The sequence below is a fragment of the Crotalus tigris genome, unplaced genomic scaffold (genome assembly GCF_016545835.1).
Source record: "Crotalus tigris isolate CLP2741 ecotype Arizona unplaced genomic scaffold, ASM1654583v1 scf7180000018301.7375997, whole genome shotgun sequence".
NCBI lineage: Eukaryota > Metazoa > Chordata > Lepidosauria > Squamata > Viperidae > Crotalus > Crotalus tigris.
The window spans coordinates 7,023,469-7,043,499 of record NW_024096931.1 but is presented as its reverse complement, the minus strand read 5'-3'; the positions used below and the strand labels follow the sequence as shown (position 1 = coordinate 7,043,499).

The 20,031-nt window shown below is 45.3% G+C and overlaps 1 protein-coding gene across 6 annotated transcripts in view; it reads right to left on the bottom strand.

Annotated features, from left to right (window-relative positions):
* The window catches only part of CAPN15 (calpain 15), an 87,810-nt gene that overhangs the window by 23,395 nt on the left and 44,384 nt on the right, over positions 1-20,031 (bottom strand). For 5 of the 6 annotated variants that reach the window (XM_039349926.1, XM_039349921.1, XM_039349923.1 and 2 more), the window contains one exon: positions 1,207-2,647. In XM_039349926.1, the coding sequence (XP_039205860.1) occupies positions 1,207-2,625 (1,419 nt within the window). In that variant the 5' untranslated portion in view covers positions 2,626-2,647. Of the gene's footprint in view, positions 1-1,206; positions 2,648-18,514; positions 18,625-20,031 lie in introns of those variants that run through there. The other variant, XM_039349927.1, reaches the window with a different exon arrangement.

Sequence of the window (20,031 nt, the reverse complement as noted above, 5' to 3'; positions counted from 1 at the left end):
GGAGTCACTGAAGCAGGAGGCGTGAGCTTCAATGGACTCCAGAAGATGGTAGAGGACAGGAAGGCCTGGAGGAACGTTGTCCATGGAATCGCGATGGGTTGGATACGACTTTGCAACTAACAACAACAATGAAGGTCTTAGGCATCCATTTTGCTCTTTAAACTTCTCCCCGCAAGCCTCAATCCTTCCCCAAAACTGGTCCCTCAATGGAGAGCACTGTAGGCGGGATGCAAAGAGGGTGCCACACCCATAGCAACTGCAGTTGGTTGGACTTCAACTCCCACAATTCCCCAGCCAATTTTAAAACCTGTAATCCACCAATCAGCTGAAAGAGGAAACCAATTTTTCACATGCAGTAGGAAAAACGCAAACCATCTCCTTTGTGGTTGATAACCTTCAATGATGGGAAATGCAGAAGTTGGTAATCCAAACCAGTTCATGAAATCAATTGGGCCACCCCTCGCTGAGTGATCAAGACCTGTTCTGGATAGCGAAGGGCCACAGTTCAGTCCCTGGCTCTTCCTATGAAAGGGATCTTTCTATGCTGGAGAGCCTAGGGGATTGGGTATGTGGTGGAATGAGGTCTGGATTCCCAAGAGGGAGGGGCTGCCTTCCGGAGGTCAAAGAGATGGTGAAGATGATATAGTTTGGTGGGAGAAGGAGCGTTAAGAAGGCTCCCAGCGATTCTCAGAGGATCTCTTTTGTGCTGCCAACAGTTGCTTTAGTTTGGCAAGATTTCTGTCTATAGATGAAGCTCCATAAAGTAAGGTTAAGGTTTCCCTGTCCAGCCGTGTCTGACTCTAGAGCCCGAGGCTCATCTCCGTTTCTTAGCCAAGGGAGCCAGCACAGTCATGTGGCAGTATGACTATATGCCAAAGGTGCACAGAACGCTGTTACTTCCCACTGAAGTGGTACCTATTTATCTACTCACGTTTGCATGCTTTACAATTCTAGGGGGCAGGAGCTACAGCAAGGAACAGGAGCTCACACACTTGGGCAGCGCTCAGCTCTCAAACCCGGGTTGCCAACTTTCCAGGTGTCTTTAACTACTGAGCCATTGCACCTCTTTAAAGGAAAATACTCAGGAGTAATTCTATGTGGTGCCAGGACAGGTAAGCAAGCCACAGGGGTGCACATGTAGGGGAACAATACCGATGTGCACTGGGTGCAACTGCTGACAAACGAGAGGTACAGATGTCAACGCACCTCTTGACAGAAAGAGACAATGTTCTCCCAGAGGGCTTTGGCCTCCCCCTCGTCCGTCTGCCGTCGCTTCTCCACGTGCATGCTCTCGCGCCGCCGAAGCGGCTTGATGCCCTTGCGCTGCGCCATGTAGACTTGAGGCGTGTGGCAGGCGAGGCAGTGTTTGACCTTGAGCTCATTGAGGAGTGTGCAAGCAGGGCACACCCACTGGCTGGCTTGCTCAGGGGTGACCGGGGGCTGCAACGGGAAGAGACGGGCTACTTTGCGGGCAGAAGGAGCTCTGGTGCCACAAGCCACACAAGTGCCTTTCTCCGAAGCACACTCGGGGCATTTGGCAGCCGGCTCCATCTGCCAGTTATGCTCCTGGAAGCCATGCACTTTGGAGGAGCCACAGGCTTTGCACTTCTGGGACGCGGTAGGGTTCTTCAAGGTGCACTTGGAACAGGACCAGGTAGTGAAGTCGGGGCTGGAGGGCCCACAGGGTGTAAAACGAACGGAGTCCCCCGTCAGATCAATAGTGTCACTGCCTTTCTGGCTGCTGCAAGCCTCGCAGGCCTCACTCCCCGAGGTGTTGAGCAGGGAACAGGCGCTGCACTGCCAGGGTGGCAAGCTCACGTCCATCTCTTCCTCCAGCACGCTCAGCCGCTTGGTCGCCATCATCTCCTGGAAGCGAACGGCCTTCTGCACGGGGGTTGGCGGAGAGGCCGGTTGGGAAGCTTCAGGGGCCGGGGGCTGGAGCTGGGGTGGCACCTCTCGGCGGCTACGGGGAACGGGGTTGTTCTGGAGGCCGGGGGAGAAAAGGCTGAAGGCTGGCATCTTTTGGCTCTCTTCCTCCGCAAGGGCAGTGCCCTGATTGGCAGCTGGGTGGCCCTCTGGGGTGTCAGTGGCAGGAGCTATCTGGAAGCCGGCAGGTGTGATGATTTCGGGGACCACCAGTGCCTCTGGAGGGATCTTGGGCAGGGAGAGCTTGCGAGGGCCCCCGCAGGCTGAGCAGGAATTGGCAACGGGTGTGTTATGGAGGGTGCAGCGTTGGCAGGCCCAGCCCTCCTCCAGCAGTGCCTCTTCGGGGCTCTTCCCCCCCGAATCCTCCCCGGGGCTCTCCATCTGTGGCATGTCCTCCTTGCAACTGGCTTTGGGTTCTACGAGGATGGTGGGCTTCGGCAGGACCCCATTGAGGATCGGCAGAGGGGAGCCTCCTGGCCCAGGTTCGGGGGTGAAGCCACACACCTCGCAGGCCTCTTTGCCCACAAAGTTCCGGAAGGTGCATCGGGCGCAGGCCCACTTCTGCTCCTCCACACTCAGGCGCAAGATGTGATTGAGGTCGGGCTTCTGGCGGGGGGCCTCGCAGATGGAGCATTGGCGCTGTCCCACGGGGTTCAGGAAAGTACAACGGGTGCAGGACCATTCCCGCACAGTGGCCATAGAACCAGAAGAGTGGGTGTGGCTGAAAGAGAAGAAGAAGGAGGAGACGGCCGTTAGAGGACACTGCGAAAAGGATCCCACGAAAGAGGAGAGAGGCATTCATAATCCTCACAACTTATTCTAAAGTTGGGGTACCTGCGGCCCTCAAGATAGTTCTGGACTCCCAGCAACTCCAGCCAGTTAGCAATGAGGGGGTGAAAGTTACGTGGCATTTCAGGGTGTCTCCCAGTTTTCCCATCCAACTTACGAGTTGAGATCTATAGAGGTTTGTACTATGGGGGTCCTTGGTGATCTCTGAGGTTGGTGCTCTGTGGATGTTACCTAGTTGGGTAATGAAATGTCTGCAAGTAAACCATCAAGCTCAGAGAGCACCAAAGACCCCATATGCTGAGATCTAGCAAATCTGACCTGTGCTGATGACATTTCTGGAAACATCCACAAATGAAAGATCCTCCTGTTTACAAAAGTTTCTTAGAGTAATCCCAAGCCATCCTCCTCACAGAAGTTATTTAGCACCATATAAACATCTGCAGTCCTTCATGCACACCTTCATGCAAACCTTGTAATGCACATCAGTTATTCTTTTGAAGAAAGAAGCAAGCTAGATAGGGGCAGTAAGGTCTTTTCTACAACCCACTAGGAGGTTTGGGAAGGAAGGAAATCCGTGATTCCTCTCAGTGGCTCTGTATCCACTAGCTATCCCAGATTTCTTGAAACCTGGGTTCCTGCAAATACATTAGGCTACACTTACCAGAAAGTTTAATCAGAAGTAATGGAGAACAGCAGCACATAGTAGTGGTGGTCTAGACCTTAGAAGCAGCAGCTGAGCTGGGGAAGATGGATGTAGGGCAGGGGTCTTCAAACTTGGCCCTTTTATGACTTGTGGACTTCAACTCTGGCTGACTGAGGAATTCTGGGAGTTGAAGTCCACAAGTCATAAAAGGGCCCAGTTTGAAGACCCCTGATGTACGGTGTGTTCTCCAAGGCAGACTTGTGCATCTGTCTCAAGGCTCATAACACAACAGGAGGAGGAGCCAGCTTGTCTTAGGATATGAAGTTGTGGATTAGCAAATCTACACCGTGTCTTTTGGGGAACAACTGGCATCAGCTGTATGGCCTATTGCAGATGGCTTTCCAGGGAAAAGACTCCTGCAAGGAAGCAGGGAAAGGATAATCTGGAATGACAACATGAAGAACACCGTTTTCTTCAGGCATGGTCGCTCAAAACCATTCCACTTTCAGTAGGAGTCTGAAGGTCTTGCAAGGACATCCAGCTAGCAAGTTCACACCCTCTCGCCTAGGGGTAGGCAACCTTGCCTCTTTTATGACTTGTGGACTTCAGCTCCCAGAATTCCTGAGTCAGCATGGCTGGTCCAGGAATTCTGAGTATTGAAGTCCACACGTCATAAAAGGGCCCCTGCTAGCCAGAAGGTCCCATTGGAAAGAGCTCACCTAATCTGCTCCTCCCATCATCCTAAATCCCACTCAGATTGCTCCTGCCTATGTTGTTCTCCTTATCTCCCCAACCTTAAAGAAATGAAGCCTTCGGAAACTACTGTTCATAATATTTAAAGATCAAAGGCAGACTGCAGCTCCTCAGAATGCAAAGCAGATTATTCCACACTCAGCTATGGCCGCTGCTCAACACATGTCTTTGCCAGAGGGAGCTCCTTGGGGGGAGGGGGGAGGAATCTGCTATTTATACTCATAGGCTGCACGTGACATGACATGACATGCCAAGGAAGGATGGAAGAGCTGCAGACATATGCCTTTTTCCAGGAAAGACATCCAGAATTAGCACCTCTGGAATCAGAGGAAATAGCTCTCTAGTCCTTGATGGTGGTCAACTATGGTCCCCAGATTCCACCCTGAGGCTTTTCAAGGGAATCTGCCTGATCAGTGCAAATCCAGGAAGATATTAAACAAACTCCAACCAGCAGAGTCCTTTTATTATTCCTCAGGAGTTAATTGTCGCTCCAGATTGTGCTTAAATTATTCAACCTTGGGTTTCTTATTCAGACTTTGCTTTCTGGAATGCCTGTGCAAGGCCACAAACACCACTGGCCCAGCACACAGATATAGCTAGAAACAGCACTCAAGACCTGCTCACTATTGTTAATCTTCAGAGTGTTAGGACCTGTAAGTGCTAAATCTGGTGAGGCAACAACCTGCAGTTCTGAGGCTTAGAGAGGACATTTATCTGAGCACATCAAAAGCACCAAGCCAGCCAGCAGCTATAGACAACTTGGACAGAGAAGAGGAAGAAGTCTAGAGTTTAAATTCTGCAGCATACAGATTATGACTTTTTAAAAACTTTAAGACTTTGGGGGAAAAGTGCAGAGAGGAGCAACTCCTGCTTAAGCAGGGGGCTGGACCAGAAGATCTCCAAGGTTCTATTCTATTCTATTCTATTCTATTCTATTCTATTCTATTCTATTCTATTCTATTCTATTCTATTCTATTCCATTCCATTCCCCATTGCATCTATTCTATTATTCTATTCTATTCTATTCTATTCTATTCTATTCTATTCTATTCTATTCTATTCTATTCTATTCTATTCTATTCTATTCCTACTCCACTCTATTCTATTCTATTCTATTCTATTCTATTCTATTCTATTCTATTCTATTCTATTCCATTCCCCATTGCATCTATTCTATTCTATTCTATTCTATTCTATTCTATTCTATTCTATTCTATTCCTACTCCACTCCATTATTTCTATTCTATTCTATTCTGTTCTTTCTATTTCTTTCTATTCTATTTCTACTCCACTCCGTTATTTCTATTCTATTCTATTCTATTCTATTCTATTCTATTCTATTCTATTCTATTCTATTCTATTCTATTCTATTCTATTCTATTCTCCATTGCATCTATTTTAATTCTAATTCTATTCTACTCTATTCTTCTTAATTTTCTATTTATTAAACTTTCAAAAAGCAAATTATTTCTGCCTAGGTGATGACATGCTTCTTTGCAATAAAGAGTGCAATCTAGTCAAGTGCCTCTGGAAGTCTATTTGTGAAGAGGTATCTGGAGACTGGAACTTAGGGGAATGTGGACAGGTGAGGACCAAGGCGATAAATGGGTTCTCACACATCTCAGCGCAAGTGGGAAAGTGGGTGCTAAAGTCAGAAGCAGGTTGTGGCCCTTGAGTGTGAGACTAACGCATGAGCCTTTGCAAACAATACTGAAACGCATTTTGAGAATCGCCAATTTAACCGTTTTAGATAAATTTTCTCCCGACATTTCCAAATGGTGTTTATAAAATATGTACAATCGCCCAATGCATTGATTTGTTTTTAAAAGGAAAATTACCTAGCAGATTAAGCCACCATAAAAGGAAAGAATGACACCTAATTTCCATTTGTGCTCCCAATGAAAGATGGCAACCTATAAAACTCTACAGTTATTTCTGCCTGCGTGTAGGAGGGAGAGAAGTAAATAAAATAAAATGTTCAGAAAAGAAACAAACTCCATCGCCATCTCCGTCACCCCAGCAATTTGAGAAAATTATGGGGGGGTTGTAATTAACTTTCTAACACAGACCTGGGCATTTCATCCTGCCCTTTTGGCCGTCCCTGTCCAGCACACGTGAGGTCAATCGGAAATTAGAAATCAAATATAAATTAGCATGTGCCATGCATGCAATACAACGGCGTTGCTTTCATCATTTTGAAAGCAACTATTTTTTTCCCCCTCAATTTACGTGTACGTGTGTTTGTGTGTGTGTGCCTATGCAGCTTCACAGCAATGTGTTTTGGTCCTCCACAACTGTCCCAGTTTCTTGTGTGGCCCCTTGGGAAAATGCATTGCCCACCTCAATCTAATTCTAATGGCTTGATTTTGCTGGGCAGAAATTATCCCAGGGGCTACCAGCTGGTTTTCAGGTCTAAGACAAGACAAGAATTCAGTCTCCTGGTGATTGGCCCAAAGTCACCCAGCTGACTTTCATGCCCAAGGCAGGACTAGAATTCACTATCTCCTGGTTTCTAGACTGGTGCCTTCACCATAAGACCAAACTGAACCCTTTTTTCTTGTCTCCCCTCTCTGCTGTTTCCTACTGGACCTCTTCTCTCTATCTTCTCATCTGCAGTTGCTCAATTACTTTCAAACCCCACGATGCTAGTGCCCTCGTTACAAGGCATTGGTGCCTGCCAGACGCAACCTCTCTGACTTACATCGGAGAAGGAATGGGAAGGGGGAATCTTCTGTCTACCCACACTCCAATCTGCCTTAGTCCTGGAAGGTCTTCTTCTACCAGGAACCCAGCTAAAGTATGGCCAAGCAACCAAAGATATCCACAGGCAACTAGCCATTATAAATAGGTCAGATCATAAGCCTAATGAACCAACCTCTTCCCAGATCTTTCTATTGGTGATCAGCAATTTTCCCACTTCTCCTTATTAGATCAACCTTCCTTGATTCTGCTTGATGTCAGCCGTAATTAGCAAGGGACAACAGACATCAAACAGCCGGCTGATGAAAGCCTAATATTCTGCACCATTAGCTTTGTAACCACGAAGAGGAGGAGAGGCTGTTTTCAAAACTGGCAAATGTGATGGGCTCAAAATTAGGCAGGCCAACAACCTCAGTCTCACAACTTCTCTGATGTTTATCCCATGACCTGATGTTTCATTATCCAGCTTATTAGGAGTTCTCCAAAATGTTATCATGGATATTTGCAGGGCTGTGGCGGTATAACAACCCAGAGAGCGAGCTATGGATCATATTAGACTCTAGCTTAACGAGATCCGAGCCATGCATTTACCAGATTAACCTTTTCTAACTTGAGGTTTTCCCCAATAAATCGTTGACCAGGATGTTTAACGGAATTCCCAGGGCTGGAGCCATAACACAACTCTGGAGAGTTTTATGTGAAAAATAAAAAACAAAACATAAAAGCCTACACTAAATGAACTATTTCTTTTCAACCCAATGTCCTTTTGTCTATCTGATTTGCCAAGAGACAACAATTGGAATAACGCAGGAGTCTCCACAACTTGGCAACTTCAAGACTTGTGGACTTCAACTCCCAGCACGGATGGCTGGGGAATTCTAGGAGTTGAAGTCCACAAGTCTTAAAGTCTTAAAGTTTGGAGACCCCTGGACTAAAGCCACCCAGAGAAATTCAAAAATGAATGTCAACCTGGCTCTTCCTGAGGTAAATCCAACTGATATCTTAACCATGATGCTACACTGCCTCTCGGTAAGGATGCTATAATTCCATACTTGCATAGTTAACAACGATCGTAACCTCTGACAATTTTTACATCCCATGAAAATTAATCACAAAGTCTAGATCAGGGGTAGGCAACCTTGGCTCTTTTATGACTCGTGGACTTCAACTCCTAGAATTCCTGAGCCAGCATGGCTCAGCTTGGAATTCTCTCCCTTTCCCCTCAGCATGGCTGGCTCAGGAATTCTAGGAGTTGAAGTCCACGAGTCATAAAAGAGCCAAGGTTGCCTACCCCTGGTCTAGACCATCAAACAAAGATACACAAAATATTTTCCATAAAGATACCTGGCCTCTGCAGCAGGCCCATATGGTGAGCCTACTTTAAGTTCTATCTTTAATTTCTGGGCATTCCTCATTGATCCTGGATTGGTTTTTCGCGAAGTTTTTATAAAATTATCGGACGCTCTCTTAAGACATTGCTGCTTAGGCAGCCCAATAAGTCAAATAAATAAATTGCAACACAGCCATAGTAATCATGACTAGGGAGAATGTGTAGATAGTCCTCAGTTTATAACCGTTCATTTAGCCACCATTCAAACTTACTGTAGCGTTAAAATAAAGGGACATAAGACAGACTTTCGGATTTATGATCTTTGCAGCCTCCCCACAATCATGTGATCTAAATTTGAGTGCTTGGCAACCAGCATGCCTTTATGGTGGCTGCAGCGTTTCTGAGTCAGTTGGTTGTCATTTGCCACTTTCCCAGCTGGCTTTGGATGAAAGAAGGCAAAATTCAGCCTAACTTAACAACGGCCTTGCTCAGCAGTGGAAATTCTGGTCCCAGCTGTGGCTGTAAGTCGAGGACTACATTGATGGGGAAGAGAGAAAAATTCCACGATTTTCGAAGTAGGCACACTGTTTTTTTCTTCCGCATCTTTTATTTCCCCAGTGACCTGCGAGTCTGCCAGCTAAGCTAACTTCCCCAAAATCAAAGCTACAAATACAAATAGCTTTGCCGTGGTCTTAAGACTAGTAATATCTTAATAAAACAGTCAAAAATGAGAGTGTATAAATATATACACTTGGTCTGCCAACAGGAACATCATGCAGAAAGTCCTTTCAGCTAAAAGGTTTTTTTAATAAACATAAAACATCACTTAGATAGCAAGAATTGACTAAGAAAGACTGCAATAAGCTTAACCAGAGAGAGGTCAGTATAAAATTCAGCACTCCAAATCATGTGTTCAATTGGTTCAACCAGATTCACAAGAGTGTACAGGTAACATTCAACGTACGACCACAAGGGAACCCCCAATTTCTGTTGTTAAGTCAGACATTTGTTAAGTGAGATTTGCCCCATTTTTATGACCTTTCTTTGTCACCTTTGTTAAGTAAATCACTGCAGTGGGTAAGTTATTAACCCGGTTGTTAAGTGAATCTGTCTTCCCCATAGAACAGCGGTTCTCAATCTGTGGGTCGCGACCCCATTTGGGGTCGATCGACCATTTCACGGGGGTCGCCAAACAACGCAATCCGCCATTTTTTTTGTCAGCCAGCGCAGGGGGCGGCGCCGCGCATGCGCACTGCAGGCAGCGCAGGGGGGGGCGGCACCGCACATGCGTGCCCCGCATGGGGCGGCACCGCGCATGCGCGCCGTGCAAGGGCGGTACATGGGGGCGCCGCAACGCATGAATGCCGCGCATGGGTGGCGCGCATGGGTGGCGCCATGCATGCATGCCACAGGGGCGCCGCCGCGCATGCGTGCCGCCTGCTTATGTCCAGGGTCGCCGTATAAAAAGGTTGAGAACCACTGCCTTAGAAGGTCACAAAAGGGGGAAATCACGTGACCTTGGGACACAGCGATGGTCATAAGTATGAACCAGCTGCCAAGCGTCTGATTTTTGATCACACGATCACGGGCATGCTGCAAAGGTTGTAACTGTGAAAAACGTAAGTCACTTTTGCAGTGCCGTTGTAACTTTGAACGGCCACTAAATGAACTGTTGGTACCTGGGATGCTTGTCGTTCTTCTTCAATACCTGCTGACGACAGGACACAGAAGAAAGCCCTGATAAACACCCCAAAATATTTAGGGCGGCTAAACGCCTTTAGAAAAACTGCCGAAATAAAACTTTCTCCAAAAGATCCGTCTGTCTTAAGACATTTGACTCAGTTCAGATTGTAGCTTAGCAGCCCCCTGGGCTTAATGCAAGCCACCGACTGATTTGATTTGATTTGATTTGTATAGCCGCCCAGCTTAGCAAAGGACTATGCGTGGCTCACAATTCGGAACATACATTACAATTAAAAAACATTTGAAACCCATGAAAACAGTATAAAGCATTGAAACAGTAAAAACAAAACCATTAAAATGTCTAATTTGCAACCATGATAGGTTGCTTTGGAGACAGTCCAGATGTTTGCAATTCAGCTACGTATTATGCCGCCATTGGGATGTCTCTCTCTCTCTGGTGCTGTTGATGGGAGCAGCCTGTTGGCATCAGGCCAGTTGTGACCCAGGTGAAATGCTTAAGTAATTCTTGCCTCCAGAAGTTGTGGGTGCTCCAACGCTGGAGTTTTTTTAAGAAGAGACTGGACAACCATTCGTCTGAAATGGTATGGAGTCTCCTGCTTGAACAGGGGATTGGACTAGATGACCTCCAAGGTCCCTCCCAACTCTGTAACTCTGTTAAGTATCATCTGAGTTTCTAGCTTCTTTGCAACTACAACTGCCCTTACTTCCCAATCACTTGGCCTATGAGATGTATCCCTATGGAAAATATTCCGCTACTCCATATTGCTTGGCAATGTTTTCCCATGTCATTAAAAGCAAGGCAAGAGAATCCTGGTGATGCAGTAGTTAAAATGCAGTATTGCAAGCTAACTCTGCCCACAGTCTGGAGTTTGATCCTGACCTGCTCAGGATTGACTTAGCCTTCCATCCTTCTAAGGTCAGAAAAATGAGGACCCAGATTGTTGGGGGGCAACAGGCTGACTCTGTATACTGCTTAGACAGGGCTGTGAAGCAGTATATAAGTCTATTGCTAATGCTAAATTATCTTCCACAATTGATGGCAAATTAGAACATCTATTGCCCAGTTCATGCTCTCCTTTGGATTCCCAACTGGCACCGTTCACAAAAATAGACAATTTACACGAGCATTTATCTCCCAGTACAAATCTGCTCCCAACGTATTGTCAGTAATGATTATTCCGTACAGGAGCAAGAACATACCACGTTGTCTCGAAATCTGCCTGAAGTCCCACTGATAATTCCAACAGCTTTCGTGGAGTTCAACTTGGCTAAAATTCACAGCCCAAAATCTCCAACATCTACTACTTTCAAGAACAGGGCAGCAGAAACTTGAAAAGAGCACAATTCACAGCTGGTCTACATCCATTTGAGGTTCAAAAGATTTCTGAATGAAATGTGTGCTTTCCTACGTCAATCTCCTTTTAGACGCTAAACACTTCCTTCCTGTAGCCACCCTATTACACTTTCTTGCACAGGAATTTAGAAAACCAGAGTCTAAAAATATTCAGCACCAAAGTGTAGAGTTTAGTTGGGCATTGCTAACGGTGGTATAATTTTCAAGACTCTTTCCAGATTTTCTCTCTTTTGTCCGAGCTGCCAAACTGCCACTTCCTTTCATTTCATAAATTTAAATCCTGTTTTCCTGAAAACTCTCTAGCGTACTTCCTTTATTTATACTGTGAATGTCAACGGTACAATCTTTAATTGTGCAGAATTCTTCCCCCCCCCCCCAAATTCTGGGAGAGGAACTAAACTTAACTCAAAAAAAACAATCACTTCTTAGTGAAGGAGAAGATACGGTGATAGAGGCACAGAGCAATTCAACCCTCTCCTACCCAGTTTTTTGCAGCTTTGCTTTGCATAAATCTGAGACAAATCTAAACCACGGTGGATCACCAGAGCTAAACAAACTCACATGTTTGGGGACAGCATGCTAGGGAAGCTGGGGAGAAATAAAAAGGGCATGAATCAGCTTGTCAGTGCCAAGAGAAGAGCCTGCAGTCTATTCACCCTTGCTCTCCTTCCCCAGAATACTGCCGTTACTAAAATAAAAAAATGCTTTGTTGGTATTCAAACTGAGGTTCTACCTCGTTGCTTCGAAGAAACTGAGAATCAAAACCAAGAACGATTCTTAAGATTCTAAGCAAAATGATAAACTAGGATTCCCAGTTTGCATGATATGCTAAAATCAGCTTTTCCTGGACCGCTGAACAGCTGCCATAGTGGGGAAGAGCTGTGAAAAATAGTTATTGACCAACCATGACACTCAAACAGTGCTGTCATTTGGGCTGGTATGCACCTGCCCCCATAATCTGCCATGGTATCGTAGTTCTGAAATCATAAGATCTGGAGATCTTCAGCCGTTATGTTGGAGCTGGACCAGGAAGAATGGAAGTCCATCCCCAGCCAACTTTCCTGGGTGGGTCTGGGCCAATCCCTTTTCCCCGCCTTACTTCAAAGGAGTGTGGTGGGGAAAATAACAATAGTGGGAGGCAGTGTTGTGTGTAATATTGATATTAATTAATAGTTGAGGGGCTGTCACAAACCAAGGGGGCTCAACCTATTCTCCAAAGTGCCTGAAGGCAGGACAAGAAGCAGTGGAAGGAAACTAATCAAGGACAGAAGCAACCTGGAACTAAGGAGGAACTTCCTGACAGTGAGAACATTAAACCAGTGGAAGGTTTTGCCTTCAGAAGCGGTGAATGCTCCAACACTGGAGACTTTAAAGAAGAGATTGGACAACCATTTGTCTGAAATAGTAGAGGGTTTCCTGCTTGAGCAGGGGGTTGGTTTAGGTGGCCACAAGGCAAAAAGCACATTAATAGCAGGAAACAGGTTGAGAGATTGTTCTCAAATTCCACAGCAAAGAATTTAGACAAAAAGATAAACAAAATAGATCTTTGCCAAGTTTCAAGTCTTTTGGACTTGAATGCCAGGGATCAAGGGTTTTTTCATGTTTTGCTTCACGTTCTGTGTGTTTTAAGATTGGTTGTGCTTTTTTTAAGTGTGACTGTGTTTGTACACCCGTCCAGTCATGTTAATGTGAGATGGACAGCCATAGAAAGGTGCTAAATAAATAAAGGCGTTGCTAGGAATTTAACAGACTGGCATTAATTTGGCACCCAAGGCCGCCTCCTAAGATATTGCTAGCCATTTACAATTGCTAGTTTGCATACTTCAAATGCATGTCATTACTATGACTTGCACAGCACTTTCTTTGGCAAGGCAGACCTATACCAACACATTTATTCCTCGTTTATTTTCAGAAAGCTTCTCGCTTGCCAACGTGAAAAATCCTTGACAAACTGTGAAATCTAAAAATTCAGGCTCTTTCTTTTGTGATCTCACACAACAGTTGCTCTTTCACAAACAGTAAAATAGCAATGAAGGGACTTTAACGAGAGAAGTACATGCTGACCGTGGTCCGTTCCAAATAACTTTAATTTGGGACATTATTTATCTATCACTAGGACTTTCTATTCCATTATAAAAAATATTAACAGATGCTGTATTTATTAAATACATAGAACAAACTGGGTTTGTGTGCAAGCTGGATTCTGGAAATCAGAACATAATGCGATAAAAGAAAGAAATTTTAAAAAAATCACTACAATAAAAGGCAGTTCAAAAGACTGAAATTATTGCTGTGCGGAAAACGTATCCAGCATTTTTTTGGGTACCAGATTTCACTTGGTTTAATTACAGAAAATAGGTTTTGAATTTTTTTTATTTAAAGGAGGTGAAAAAGTTGGTGATATTCGCAGAAGTGGAGTGTGCTCAGCTCTTATTTGGATAGCGGTGGCAAAAAGGTCTACAAATTTGCATTCTTTTGCTACAGAATTCTTTTCTCTTGGGGGGGGGGTGATGGCTTCCTTCCTTTGCTGCAATTAAGTCCCAAGGGGAGATATCTAAAAGAAACTCCTTCTGGGAGTTTGAGAGGCTTTTTCAGATTGGGGTGTACAGCCGGGCAAGCAGGCTTTAGGGATGAAAAGCTATGCTAACAAAAAATGGGAACTGCACCAAAGCCTTTGCTATGTTTCAGCCATAAAAGGAATTACAAAAGAAATTTGAAAGAAATTCTCAAGCACCCTGGGAACAGCGTTAAAAAGACGCTTGATGGTAGAGGAAGAAAACTTTTCTAACATTGCAAAGGGAATTAAAGTAGCAACAAAGCAGATGTTAAAACACCAGTAAAAATGCTTTTTAGGAAGGAAGGAAGGAAGGAAGGAAGGAAGGAAGGAAGGAAGGAAGGAAGGAAGGAAGGAAGGAAGGAAGGAAGGAAGGAAGGCTGATGAAGGAAGCTGGGCAGGCAGAGGAAGGAAGGAAGGAAGGAAGGAAGGAAGGAAGGAAGGAAGGAAGGAAGGAAGGAAGGAAGGAAGGAAGGAAGGAAGGAAGGAAGGCTGATGAAGGAAGCCAGGCAGGTAGACAGACAGGCAGGCAGGAAGGAAGGCTGACAAAGAAAGGCTGATGAAGGAAGGAAGGAAGGAAGGAAGGAAGGAAGGAAGGAAGGAAGGAAGGAAGGAAGGAAGGAAGGAAGGAAGGAAGGAATTGACAGGAGAAGACGAAAGGGAAAATATAATCTCACAACAAGGATAGGAAACCTACTGATCTTCAGATCTTTTGAATCACAACTCCCATAATCCCATGCCCATGGGAATCAAGCTAATGTAAACTTCAATCCAAAACATTTATTTGTTTGTTTGTTAAATGTATTTGCCATCTATCTTGCCATGGGGCTACTCTGGGCAGCTTATAGCTTATACAGCAATATGATAAAACACGGGCAGTCAATCCAGAGATTAAAGAGTGGTCAAATCTCTGATCTCTGGCCCAACATATAAAAAGGCAAAATCAGAGGCACGTGCGAATTGAAATATATACTAGAATGGAAATGAGTAACAGTAAACGGAGTCCTCGACTCACACTTAGGGACTGTTCGAAGTTACAACAGCACTGAAAAGTGACTTAGGACCGTTTCAACACTTAGTTGCCGCATCCCCATGGCCACGCGATCAAAATCCAGACGCTGGGCCACTGATTCGTATTTATGACGGTTGCAGTGATTGTGTGATCTCCTTTTGCAACGTTCTCACAAGCAAAGTCAACGGGGAGGCCTGTTACCAGTTAACAACTGTGGCATGAAAAATGGTAAAATAAGGCAAAATTCACTTAACAGCTGTTTGACAGCAAGCAGAAATTTGGGGCTCAATTGCTTAAAAAACAAAAACAAAGCTACACTGACAAAATAATTACAGATATCAGACTCAAAGAAGAAGCAATGCATGAGGGATCCCTGTTGTCTTTGAACATCTCATTCCACGGGTAAATAAGAAACCAACCTTTAATGAATTCTTTTGCGCTGCTGATGGGCCGACCCCAAAGAGGAAGAAAAGAAATAAAAGCTAGATAGGGAATAATTTGAATGTGAAAGAGAAGGGCAGGTGGCAAGAGAAAAATCACTTTTATTTATTTATTTTTTATCTTAAGACTGCAAGTCTGAAAAAAGGAATGGAATGGAATGGAATGACAAGCTCAGTTGGTGTGACACGTTTAACCTGGTTGAGGAATGTGTTTTTACTTTATCTTATATTTGTTTGATTTCTAGGGGGACATGCTGTCTTTCAGTATTTGAAGAGCTGTCAGGAGAAGAGGGGATTGACTTATGCTCCAAAGCACCAGAGGGCAGAGAAGAAGTAACCGGTGGAAGGAAGCTTGTTAAAGAGAGATCTAACCGAGAACTAAGGAGAAATTTCCTGACGGTGAGGACAATTAATCAGTGGAACAGCTTGCCTCCAGGAGTTGTGGGTGCTCCTTCACTGGAGGTTTCAAAAATAGACTGGATATCCATTTGACTGGGATGGTATAAGGTTTGAGTAGAGGGTTGGACTAGAAGACCTTCAAGGTCCCTTCCAGCTCTATGATTCTATGTTTTAGCTCCCCATCTCAATTTGTATGAATGCCAGAAGCCACACAATTAGCCTCAAAATGTCCAGGGCACTTTGGTGTTAAGAACTAATCCTCTTTGGTCAATCATCAACTAGGCTGACAGCGTTAAAGGAGAACTAAGCCATCCTCGTTGTTTTATAGTTTTGAAATTATGATTTGGTCAGTTAGATAGTTGTCCAAACCTATATCTAGAGATGAAGTCCTAGAACGGTCTTTTTTTTAGTTCAGTATGATTAGGAATTGTTCAGTTAGAACAATTAACCAGTGGAATGGCTTGCCTTCAGAGGTTGTGGGTATGCCAACACTGGAGGTTTTTAAGAAAAGATTGGATAACCATCTGTCTGAAATGGTATAGGGTCTCCCGCTTGAGCAGGGGGTAGGACTAGAAGACCTCCAAGGTCCCTTCCAACTTGGTTATTCTGTTATATTCTGATAAATGCTCCAATAAAGGCACATTGGAGTAATGGACTATGTTATCTTTACCTTGGTCAAAATTAGAATGAGGTAGCAATTAGAGCAGGACTCAGATTGTGTAGAGCAGGGATGTCCAACTTTGGCATCTATGCTGGCTGGGAGTTGAAGGCCACAAGCCTTAAAGTTGTCAAGGTTGGACACCTCTGGTGTAGCGCTTTGAATCTAGTTTTCTTTCATTGTGAAGTCCTTTCCAACTCTGTTATTTTGCTGAGCTTCGAAGAGCTCAGCCAGTCTCCTGCACACTGGATGAGAGAGAACAGGTCTTGAGGTGGGTGTACGGCTTAATTTTTCATGTATCAGAAAAATATTATCATCTATCCCTCAGTGATCTTTTCTGAAGACTAAACATTCTCAAATGGAGTTCGGCCTCTCCTCCATTTGTCTGAAATGGTACAGGGTCTCCTGCTTGAGCAGGGGGTTGCATTAGAAGACCACCAAGGTCCTTTCCTGACCCTGTCATTCTTCTGTCGGACTGAAATTGAGAATTCGGGGGCAATTTGGGGAGGGGGCTTTCGAAGAGGCTCACCTACACCTGTCAGGAAGCCTCAGGCAGTCTCGGGACCTCAGTTCACGCCTAGCAAGCCCCCTGCACGGGCTTACAAATCTCTTTTTCTCCGATCAAATCCTCTTACTTAATTGCCGAGAAGAAAAAGAGAGCCGATGCCCCCGGAGTTCAAAATGCACAAAGCCCTTAAACCTGACTTTCTTCCTTTGCTCTAGTGCAAAAAAATAAAAATAAAATAAAAATCCATCGCTCTTGTTAACAAGGTATAAAGCTGGAATCCATTCGCTTGCCGGAACCTTCAAATGGAAATCTCTATCTTGTTTTGCCTTCCAGAAGCAACTTAAAACCTCCAGGCAGGGCTCTCTACCCCTCCCAGCCTCTTCTGCCATCTCACACAACTGGGCTCTGGATCAGTAACACTATGGCAGTGGTGGCGAACCTATGGCATGCGTGCCAGAGGTGGCACTCAGAGCCCTCTCTGTGGGCATGTGCGCCATGCCCCGGAGATGGCAACCATCCCTCTTCAACCAGCCACCCGCTAACTCACCGAGGTCCCACATGGCTGGATGCATCCAAGCACCCATGCGCTTGCTGGCCTCTGTGTCACAGGGCAAGGTTGCTTCACTTTGCCCTATGACAATTGCACCCCCACCCTGCCTCGCCTCTCCCCGCAGGATGAGCCTCCTGCCCACCGCCCCACCTGCCAGAGACCCCCTGGATCGGAGGGTGCATGGTTTTGTGTGCTGCCTGCATCCCGCGGATGCGGCTTTGCTTGTTTGTGCGGACTGGTTGCTGGCATGCCGCGGCCCGGTACTAGTCCATGGACCAGGGGTTGGGGACCCCTGGTATAGGATGATGTGCTCTAGAATGCTTAATCTAGATAAGTGTTTCTCAACCCAGGCCATTTTAATGCTTAATCTAGACTGCTTAATCTAGAATGCTCGATCAAGAGCAGTGATTCTCAACCTGGGCCATTTTAATGCTTAACCTAGAATGCTTAACCTAGAATGTTCAATCTAGAGCAGTGTTTCTCAAACCAGGCCATTTTAATGCATAACCTAGAATGCTTAATCTAGAATGCTCAATCTAGAGCAGTGTTTCTCAACCTGGCCCATTTTAATGCTTAATCTAGAATGCTCAATCTAGAGCAGTGTTTCTCAACCTGGCCCATTTTAAGACGTGTGGGCTTCAGCTCCTAGGATTCTCCAGTCAGCATTGTAAGCAAAGACACAGCTGCCTGCATCCCACCGACTAGAAAATTCACGCAGTGTCCTGACACTTAAAAGGCAGCCTATGAAGCAATGGAGGGATGTGATGGGAGCAAGATGGCTTGCAGGGATAAGAAGGGTGTGGAGAGATAGAACGAACAGTGCTGCTGTAAATTTAGCTTTGGTTGATTACTTCTCCTTTCCTTATCTCATGCCCATACTTTTCTTACTCTCCTGCGCTGGGGAAAATGCTGCTTATCTCAGAAGGGGAATATAGCATCAGGTACACATACCAGATGCCGAATTATTCAGCGTGCTGCACGCCAACCCTTTAACCGGCACTATTGACGTAGAATGTAGAAAATCTACTTGCCTTTGCAGAATAGACACAGCTGGGCCCTTTCTACAACAGTGTGTGCATTCTCACCTCCTAGCGCTACCAGAACAAATCCTTAAGCCACTGTGAACAATTTCCAAACTTTGCACGTTCCATCCCCCTCCCCCTTCTGCTTTTCCTCCTCCTGCACCCAAATCACCTCTTTGCTTATCCCAGGTCAGCCCGCGATGGATCTTCAAGCAACCTGTGGCCCCACAACCGTTGCTCTTCATGACGTGCTGGTGGAGTGACAGGGCCTGGGCAGGCCATTTCTTGAGTGGATGTCATTTCAGGCCAGCAGCTGAGCCGAAGCACCAGCTAAGAGGCCACATTGTGATGTCACCAATCTCCCTGGACTGCCTTTGAGGCCACCCTATTGCTGTTGCTTTTGACTTGACTCCAGAGGAGGTAAAGGTGAGCTGAGGAGACAATTGCATGGTGCCTTCTTGCCCTCCTGCTTCTCACCCGACCTGCCGAGTTTCACAGTCCTCACCTTCTTCTTGTTAGCTAGAGTCGTTGACTCAACTAATGTCGGCGAGGTTCACACAACGAAACCAACGAGCCAGAACTCAACCAACCACAGGATGGCTTAGCCCAGGGGTCTTCAAACTTGGCCCTTTGATGACTTGTGGACTTCAACTCCCAGAATTCCTCAGCCAGCATGCCTGGCTGAGGAATTCTGGGAGTTGACGTCCACAAGTCATAAAAGGGCCAAGTTTGAAGAGCCCTGGCTTAGCCTAATATGTGAACCAAGGGAAGGATCTCAAGGAAACAGATCAAGATCTGTAGATCAAAAGGACAGGATCAAGGAGCAACATCTTTCCTATTCCCTCCCACCCACCATTAAAGGCAACAAAAGTACTAAGCTGAATCTTTCTCTCTGACCGTCACTTAGTTTTCTTAAGCGATTCTTGCATTGTGATTTATTAGAGCAATTAAGGGGGGGGAGGGTCATTATAGATTGGAGTCTTGAACAGCTTCAGGGTAATCCATGTGTTGAATGCCTCTGAGCATTGAAATAATGATGCCCGAGTGGAAGGGGGTTTGATGTAAAACCACCTATTTAATTGGTCCTAGGAAACATCCAATTTGACATTTTAGATCAAAGCCCCATTGAAGACTCCACGTTTCTCAACCTGGGCAACTGTAAGCTGTGTGGACTTCAACTCCCAGAATTCATGGCTGGCTGGGGAATTCTGGGAGTTGAAGTGCACACAGCTTACAGTTGCCCAGGTTGAGACACACGGATCTTAACTAGTCCTAGAAACTGTACACAACACAACTGTGCATAACACAGGCTGACTTTCGCCTCTTTCTTCCCCACGACTGGACAAAACAGGCGTCCCGCTTTAAGCATGCACAACTCTGCGGTATAAATGCTTATTTTATTGCCATGGCCCCCTCCTCCGACCGCTGACCGATTCTGAGCAGCTCACGATCCTACCGTTATGTGCAACAGGATTAAATAATTTATATATATATATATATAAAAATAATAATACAACCCCTATAAATAACAGACGTTAATGGGAACAAATTAATAGCCAAATATTCCTGCCTTGAGGAACCATAAAAACTTAATAAAATCAGTATGCATACACTGGAGGAATCTCACTCAGTTTGTCTCCCTCTCTAAAGCTTGCTGAAATAAACCAATTTTGACTCCTTCTCTGAATC